Source organism: Rosa rugosa, chromosome 5 (genome assembly GCF_958449725.1).
Source record: "Rosa rugosa chromosome 5, drRosRugo1.1, whole genome shotgun sequence".
In the NCBI taxonomy this organism is placed as follows: domain Eukaryota; kingdom Viridiplantae; phylum Streptophyta; class Magnoliopsida; order Rosales; family Rosaceae; genus Rosa; species Rosa rugosa.
Window position 1 is genome coordinate 30343879 of NC_084824.1, and position 8487 is coordinate 30352365.

General features: G+C 37.7%; 2 protein-coding genes across 2 annotated transcripts; one reads left to right on the forward strand and one right to left on the reverse strand.

Annotated features, from left to right (window-relative positions):
- The first annotated feature begins 248 nt into the window (after positions 1-248).
- Positions 249-3311, forward strand: LOC133710948 (pirin-like protein). Its single transcript, XM_062137103.1, has 6 exons — positions 249-570; positions 705-754; positions 859-926; positions 1041-1103; positions 1328-1431; positions 2487-3311. Exons 1-6 carry the CDS (start codon positions 323-325, stop codon positions 2959-2961), a joined length of 1008 nt encoding a protein of 335 aa, XP_061993087.1. The 5' UTR covers positions 249-322; the 3' UTR covers positions 2962-3311.
- Positions 3312-3812: 501 nt separating this feature from the next.
- On the reverse strand, positions 3813-8049 carry LOC133710020 (ras-related protein RABA5e). The gene is made up of 2 exons (XM_062135991.1): positions 7550-8049; positions 3813-4453 (listed from the first exon to the last, which is right to left on the reverse strand). Exons 1-2 carry the CDS (start codon positions 7887-7889, stop codon positions 4131-4133), a joined length of 663 nt encoding a protein of 220 aa, XP_061991975.1. The 5' UTR covers positions 7890-8049; the 3' UTR covers positions 3813-4130.
- Positions 8050-8487: the final 438 nt, after the last annotated feature.

An 8487-nucleotide genomic window follows, 5' to 3' on the forward strand; every position in this document is an offset into this window, starting at 1 on the left:
TGTAGGTCAAAACCACACATGCACCTTGACATCATGATGAGAATAGCTTGACATCACAAAGCTGATTCGTCCAAGGAAGACAATTGTAGGTCCCCACGCCCTTGTTTCCCCACGCCTCCAAGTCCTTTGTTGTATCAGACAGACGGACCCCCCGACCCAGTCATCATCCCAAACCAACCCAAACTCGAACGCCCCCCTTTTTCTATTCACCAGTTCACACCAGACACACCAAGTTTGTTATATATATATATGATCATTATGGAAGTTATAAACACACGCATCCACACCAAAAGGCATTTGTATTTACACCACCAACACCTTTATGCGTTTGAGAGCTATAGCAAATTTTGCACGCAATAGCTTACTCTTCACTGCAAAAACTACCACCACCACCACCACCAGAAGCAAGAACCATTTGAATTTCAGGGTCCCGTTCTTCATCAGAAACCACACCATGTCTGGTTCAGATCAATCCCCTTCTTTCGACACACCCAGAATGGTGGTCAAGAAGGTCCTGGCCAAGTCCCAGAGTGAGGGTGATGGAGCTGTTGTCAGAAGAGCCATTGGAATGTAATTAATACTTTCTTGCTTTTTGGGATTTAATCTCCTTGTTGGGTTTTTATGTTCTCAATATTTTGGTATCTGGGTTTTTGTTGGTTTGTGGATTAATTGATTGTGTTTCCTGGGGATTTGATTTTTTTCAGCTCTGAGTTGAGGAACCTGGATCCGTTTCTCATGCTAGATGACTTTACAGGTATAAAAAAACTGCTCCCATTATGTTCCCTCATGGATTATAAAACTAATTTATGTGTTGACATTACTGAGTTGATTGTGTTTTTGATCTATTAATTGCTGCAGTGTCCCCTCCTGCCGGATTTCCAGATCATCCACATAGAGGATTCGAAACTGTCACATATGTGCTACAGGTATAATTTATTAAATTTGGAATCGCTAGCAGTACTGGTAGTGTTTTCGTAAAGCAACCTACTTGGTGTTCTGGATTTCAGCTTCATCTGAAATTGCGGTTTTTATGTTTCCAGGGAGGCATCACTCACCAAGACTTTGCAGGGCACAAGGGTACAATTGGAGCTGGAGATGTGCAGGTAATTAGCGCTAGCTAGTTTCTGCAATCTACTATTACCATTTGAAAGAATCCATCAAGTAATTCTTCTCTATCGTCAGTTGTATACACAATCAACAACTATATGCATAAATTTGACTCCTCACATACTAAATGTTACCTCATACAAGAGTTGTATGCAAGAATGCGTCGTTTCAATTACTGGTTACATATGTATTGAACTTTATTTCATATGATTTTGGGCAGTGGATGACAGCAGGCAGGGGAATAGTTCACTCTGAGATGCCTGCAGGAGCAGGACGCAACAATGGTTTGCAGCTTTGGATCAATTTAGCCCGCAAAGACAAAATGTATGATTTTTCTCATTCTCTTAGTTACCATTAGCCCTCTTTTTTGACTAATTATCTTTTATTTCATAATTACCCACACTTCAATTATTTACACAATCAAAATTTAGTCTTAGAAAATTGGCAATAATGAGTAGCCCCAAGAAGTGGCCTGCCATGGCTGACTTATTCCTTAGAAGATAGTGTTCCACTAGCTTCTTGGAGGACTCTGACTATTAGAAAGAAAAACAAAAATCAACATGAACATCTGAAGATAGATAGTTCTTGAGGCTCGCAGCTAGATAAGTGTGCTTATCCTTGTATCAGCTCCCGAGTTAAACTCCTCTCTCACCTATAGGTGTTCCGTAGAGAAGTTGGGAGTGTTTCTGGAATACAGATGTGTATTCCGAAACTGGAGTTGCCCAATGTAGGTGATTAGAATGAGAGTTTTTTTCACATCCCTAGTCAGACTTTCTTTGTTATAATAAGAACATAAAAATATTTAGTTTTGGAAATTATAGTTTTTTGCAGAAAGAGTTCTGAATCTTAACGCTATCTTCTTGCAGGTTCTTATATCTGTTGTTTTGTCTCTTGTCTGTGAACTGGATCTGTTCGGATTCTTTTGTAGCCTTCCATAATACTATTAATTGTATAATGCCAACGAAGCTCCATATTGATTTCATGTTCATACTGGTGCCAGTTGACCCAAAATCCCAAATAATGCTCTACATGTGGCTGACCCACCAAGCCTGCGTTTATTCGCAGATCCACCAACAAATTTGAAAAATTAAAAAATTAAAATTTAGAAGATAAGCAAGTGCCCATGATTATTAATTTAGCATAGATCGCATCTTATAAGTGAGAAGTTCTGACTTCAATTCCTGAACAAATGACCCGAAGAGTTCACCTAATTTATCCAACTGACAATGATTCCAACACAAAGGATATATATAATGTAGTATGTTGATTGACCATGCTTTTGATTTTTAGTTTATGTTTGGCTTTGATGGAGACTAAATATCTCCAAGCAAATAACTTCATAGCTTTCTAATAAATTGGATAAATAACCTTATTTGCAGGGTTGAGCCTAGATACCAAGAACTCCTAAGCAAGGAGATAAAGCGGGCACAGAAAGATGGAGTTGAAGTTCGAGTGATAGCAGGAGAAACAATGGGAGTGAGCTCTCCTGTTTATACCCGAACACCAACATTTTTCTTTGACTTCACCCTTAAGCCTAAAGCTATTTTGCATCAAAGCATACCAGAAAGTTGGACCTCCTTTGTTTACATTATTGAAGGAGAAGGATTTTTTGGGTCAGCGCATGCATCAGCTCATCATATTCTGGTTCTGGGTCCTGGAGATGGCGTAAGCGTATGCAACAAGTCATCGGAGCAGCTGAGGTTTGTGTTGATCGGAGGGCAGCCAATAAATGAACCAGTGGTTCAACATGGGCCATTTGTGATGAACACACAAGCTGAAATCGAACAAACCATTAAGGACTATCATTATGGCCAGAATGGGTTTGAAAGTGCCAAGTCTTGGCGGTCTCAATGAGTGTGATCAGCAATCCAAAAAGAAGAAAAAAAAATGATTCACCCCTCAAGTTCTAGAAGAAAAGGTTTGGGGGGCATAGAAGAATAAGATGAAGCAACAATATCTGTCTTTATCAGTGTCACTATCTCCATCCATATGAACAGTTGTGTTGGTAGTGGAAAGAAGGATTTCATTGACATTGGGATAAAAAGATTCTAGAAGATTCAGAGCTGATATTGCTCATCACCAAAGTCATGATGGCTTCTTTTTTTTCCTTTCTTCTATTTTTCAACAAAATGTATGTGTTTTGTTCTTGTTTAAGTAAGCTTTATGTGGTAGTTTGATGGTGGAATTTGATTTGGTTTTCAGTACCTTGGTAGTGTTTTGATGATTTCTTTTCCATTGTTGTTGATGGTGGTGGAAATGGTGGTACTGGTAGGGTTGACTTTTTTCTGTGGGTTGGATTCCTAATCATATTATATAACCCCAAAGCTTATCCTCCACCTACAATGTTATTGCTAGAACCACTGTGTGTGGGTTAAATACCGAGGCAAAATGAGAACTGAAATAAGGTATCATTGGTATAGGCTCAAGCAACCCAAGTGCCATCTCCATTTACTAAAAGCAACTCCAATCCACCCCTAAATGGCCAAATCAATTGAAATGGATAGAAGGCATGGAGGAAAGTAAAATTTTCAAGAGAACAGATAACAAAAGATATTCTTGCAATAAAAGGACATTCAGACCAAGCAAAAAGCTTGATAAACTTGTCTGCTTGAGATTTTTTGCTCCCAACTTACATCAAAATGATAATATTGTTCCTGTACTTCAATTCAATGAAAATCACATACATTTAGGGAGAAACATAAAAATTCTTGAATATAGCTGCTTAACTTAATAATATGCTGTCCAAATACAATCACACAAAGGAAAATGGGTGCCTGCTCCTTTTTTTCTTTTTGGTAGCAGTTACATGTCTTGTATCAGAATACAAAATTCGGCTATATTTTTTTTTTTTACTTGACTTGATGCAAATAATTTCTTTCTATAATATTCACTTACTTGGAAACCTTAAGTAGGTATCCAATACCATACAAACAATCCAATTAAAGAACCAAATTGAATAACCAACCTTTGGAAATGCCCTCAAGTGCTAATGTCATACACTTACGTTTGAGATATAAACCATATTAACTGGAACAGCAAGAAAAGTAGCCCTGGCCTTTCTTTGATCCATCTGCCCCATTATTAACCAGGGTTACTCTGTTCACAGATAATTCTGCTTTGTAAGTATCTGAATTCAAGACCTTCCGACTCACATTGCTATATATTTCTCGAATAACAAGCTCAAAAGCCTTATTAACATTGGTTGAGTCTAGCGCAGATGTCTCCATGAAGAAGAACCCTTCGGCTTCAGCAAGGCTTTTACCTTCTTCAACACTGACATCCCTAATATTCTCCAAATCACATTTGTTCCCCACTAGCATCCTCGCCATTGTAGTATCAGAATGAGCTGCATGATTATTATCATCAAACTCAAATATTAGTATGTGAAACACCAGGAGAAATAAGAAAGAACTTTGTTGGTAATACACAATTATATGCTATGACAACTAAACTTAATCCTTAAGAAGAAAACAGTGCGAGCAGGAAATACAGACTGACAGAATAAGGATGAATTCTGTAAATACATTCAGTAAAACAAATGAAATGATCTATACAATCAGATATTAAACTCCCAATTTATTCTCCAATCAACATCAGGTTGCAAAATCGAAGATTAAACAAAAGTGAGTTTTAAACATATTGCACAACCCAGGCATATTCTTAACAAGAATGCATCAGTTTTCAGTATGATAGAACTGAATCAACTGATTACACCCGAGCTAATAATATATGCATTGTGACACAACTACCTGTTAATTGCGGAGAGTTGTGGATAGCAATCCATGCTCCTAATTAATAACACATTGATTGTGACAACTGCTTACTCATTGCGGAGAGTTGCTGATGACAATGCCATGCCCCTAGCTAATAATACATTTAATGTGACAACTACGTATGCATTGAGGGGAGTTGTCAATGGCAATCCCATTGCCCCAACAAGTGAAGTACAAACCTTCCGATTCTTCTTCACTCCGACACAAGAAGATAAATGCCTAGAAGGTAATGCATTGTATGTCCCGTTCCAGAGAGTCTGAATGAACCCTTCTTTGCTATCCCTGGATAACTCTACCAATAAGAGTCCTCTCTTTGAAATACTCGGCTCTTCTGGAAGAACGTCCTAAGTCCAGATTATAGCAAACTCAAGACTGAAAAGGTACAAAACAAATCTTTTGTGGTGACGTAAAAGAACTCTTCTGTTGCTAGAAATTATGGGTCCATTAGAGACCCATTGGCTCTATGTGGAACCATCAAATGACACCCTCTTCTATCTTTTAACCCATTATATTCCGGATAAGGCAGAATTCAATCCTATTTTTGTCATAAGAAGACAAGAAACTTTATCAGTTGACCAGCAGTGCAATACCTAGGGTGCCAAAGACCTGGTTTTATGAGACATCTTATATTTTCAAGATTTGTGATTTTTTCATTCCTAGATCTCAAATCATAGCTAAAATGGTTTGGCAAAATCCTTATTGCTTTACTGTTTCTTGATAAAGGCAGTGTGCACAATCAGTTATACTGCCACAAGAATTTAGGCACCATTCTTTGTCTTTGCTCAAACATCTCAGATACCCTCGTATTTGATTTTTGAGGCCACAGGTTTTGTGTTCTTGGATCTATCAGTGGAACCAAAGTCTCAAGCTTGATGATATAAAACATCAATAACAGGCTGATAGTAACCAAAGTCTCAAGGTTAATGCATAAAAGAATACTTAGCGACACACTCGAAAGGAATTTTAGTACAAGTACTTGGCATTGTAATCTATAGAGGCAACATAAAAAATTCAAAAAATAAAAAAATCAACTCTAGATAACAGTCTTAACAATGCTAACAATAATTCATGATTATGACCACTAAGAATATATGCTGACAAGAAAAAGACCCAAGTTCGTTAGAGATCTTGCAACAATTTTTTTTTTTTTTTTTAAATACCAGTGTCAGCCAAAGACCTCAATAATAAGAGAAAAGAAAAAGGAGGAGAAACAATATAAATAGTTTTCATCGTGGATATTGAACACTTACTGTATTCCACTATAGGGAAGTGATTGAAAATTAGTACTGTATGTCAGTATTGAAAAGTGACTGAATGTCAGTTTTCTTTCCTTTCTTTTCTTACAGGAAACGACCTTTCGGTAGAAGAGAAAAGAAAATGAAAATGAGGTACACAGGAGAAGATGTAATCAGGAAAATTCTAGACAAGTCAACAATTTCAAAGTAACTAACAAGACTACCTATAGCAAAAAAATATAAAATAATAATAATAACAATAATAATAATGATAATAAAAACTAAAAAGAGCACAAAAACAAAATAGAAAGGAACCGATGCCGAAAAATAATAAATTCCTAATTCCTAATAAAGAAATTCTTGAAAATAATACTCCTAATTCTGAGTACACCGATGCCGGAAAAGAACCCATATACTGAACATTTTTTTCGTTTAACAGTAACTGTAAAGTCTTATTTAGACGGAACAAAATAGATATATTATATAGAGATGGAGATGGAACCCTGTTTCTACCAAAAAAAGGAGCTTTATCATAAGGGTCAAAGGAAATTGTGCTTGGGTGGTATGTTCCCCACTTGAAAACCAAGGATGTTAAAGAGCCACCTTACACTAGTTGATGGAAACTCTAGAAAACTCTCTCTTTCCTGCCTTCTTGTATTGAATTCGGATACCATGACCACCATAGTTGATGCCAACTCTAGAAAACTCCCTTCCCTGCCTTCCTTCTTGAATAATTTAAGTCGGACACCATAACAACCATTCTAGAACATGGCTTTCATCTGGAGGGTCAATTTGGGTGAAGGGGGGGGGGGGGGGGTGCTTCTGTTCCATGCCTAGACAGATTCCTAAGTGCTTGGGAATAGGTTTAAAGTTCCTCTAACATTTTCTCTTTAACAAATAAATTCAGATGATCAAATCTGTTTTAAGCAAACACAACTCGTAGAAACTTAAGCTATAATTAACCAAACATCTCCTCAGGGAATTTGTTTTGATGTTTATCAAGTCTCAATATCTTCACATACAATAACAGAGCACAATGATCAAACGATCTGATTCTTCCCAACTACCCAGCATATATATGTGCCTACAGGTTCGACTCTACAACCGAATGAACAGACTTGTCTGCACCAATAGTCGTGTTCACTATTAACAGAATCTTCTTTTGATTTTCAGACAACTTACAACCGCCAACTTAGTAATTAAGAAAAAACAAAAGATTTCTTCAAAATGAAGTCTTGAACAGTTGAATTTCTCATCATAAGCTTAGATCTAAAGTCGTACTCATACCGAGTTAAGCCAAAACCCACCAAACCCACATACATAAAAAGACAAAAAACAGAACTTCCCACAAATCTAACAACTACCATCATCAGAATCCAAAGCTCACACTTACATATACAAACCATCAAACCAAAAGAGCAAACAGTTGCTTACTCTTGAGCTCATCGAGCCAGCGACCGACACTGTCAAACGTGGTACGGCGCGTGATATCATAGACAATGAGAGCTCCGACGGCGCCGCGGTAGTAGGCAGAGGTAACAGCCCTGAAGCGTTCTTGGCCGGCAGTGTCCCAAATCTGAGCCTTGACTTCTTTGCCGTCGATTTCCATGCTCTGGGTCTGAAACTCCACGCCTATTGTGGCCTTTGAGTGCGCACTGAACTCGTTCCGCGCGTAGCGAGACAGCAAGTTCGATTTGCCCACCGCCGAGTCTCCAATGATGACGATCTTGAACAGGTACTCCTCCCCTGATCCCTCCTCGTCTGAAGACGACATGTAGTTCTGGGTTTCTTGGTTAATTTCAGTAGAGACAATTCAAGAATTGAAAAGAGAAGGTGCAAAGGAAGAAGAAAGACAGAGACAAAGGGATGAATGTTGGAGAGAGAGAGATGTAATGGAATGATGGTGTATTGAGCTGGCATACGGACATACTGCGCATGTAGTGCCTTCATTATAGAAATTTTTTTTTTTTTTTTTTAAATTTTAATTGCATGCCAGAAAGTGTGTACTAGTGAGATGAATCATGAATATAGATACTTTGACATGTACCGTCTTAGATTCTCAAATGCGTAAGTCAGTCAATGTATTATAGTGATAATATAACTGTAATTGAATAGTAAAAGCATATAATAAATGAAGAGAAGTTGTCTTTTGTAGAGGAGCATGTGTTGTTCATCTTTCTATGTCTTTGACGTGGAATCAACTGTTTTTAGATTGTCCTTGAAACTTACCCAGAAGAGTTTTGGATTTGCAACATGTGCAAGACTTCGGTTGAGTCTTACCTGTGTCCAGCAGTGGTTGTTCTGGAGCCTGGCCAAAATAGTTCTCAGATGGTAAACTATATGTACAAAATATTTGGCGCTATTGGGGCAAC

Excerpts from the sequence above, each read along its gene's own strand:
- LOC133710948 (XM_062137103.1), top strand. The coding sequence starts at position 323 with ATGCGTTTGAGAGCTATAGCAAATTTTGCACGCAATAGCTTACTCTTC. Across the intron at positions 571-704 it reads GTCAGAAGAGCCATTGGAAT|CTCTGAGTTGAGGAACCTGG; the intron begins GTAATTAATACT and ends GATTTTTTTCAG. Across the intron at positions 1,432-2,486 it reads TTAGCCCGCAAAGACAAAAT|GGTTGAGCCTAGATACCAAG; the intron begins GTATGATTTTTC and ends CCTTATTTGCAG.
- LOC133710020 (XM_062135991.1), bottom strand. The coding sequence starts at position 7,889 with ATGTCGTCTTCAGACGAGGAGGGATCAGGGGAGGAGTACCTGTTCAAG. Across the intron at positions 4,454-7,549 it reads CTGGCTCGATGAGCTCAAGA|CTCATTCTGATACTACAATG; the intron begins GTAAGCAACTGT and ends ATAATCATGCAG.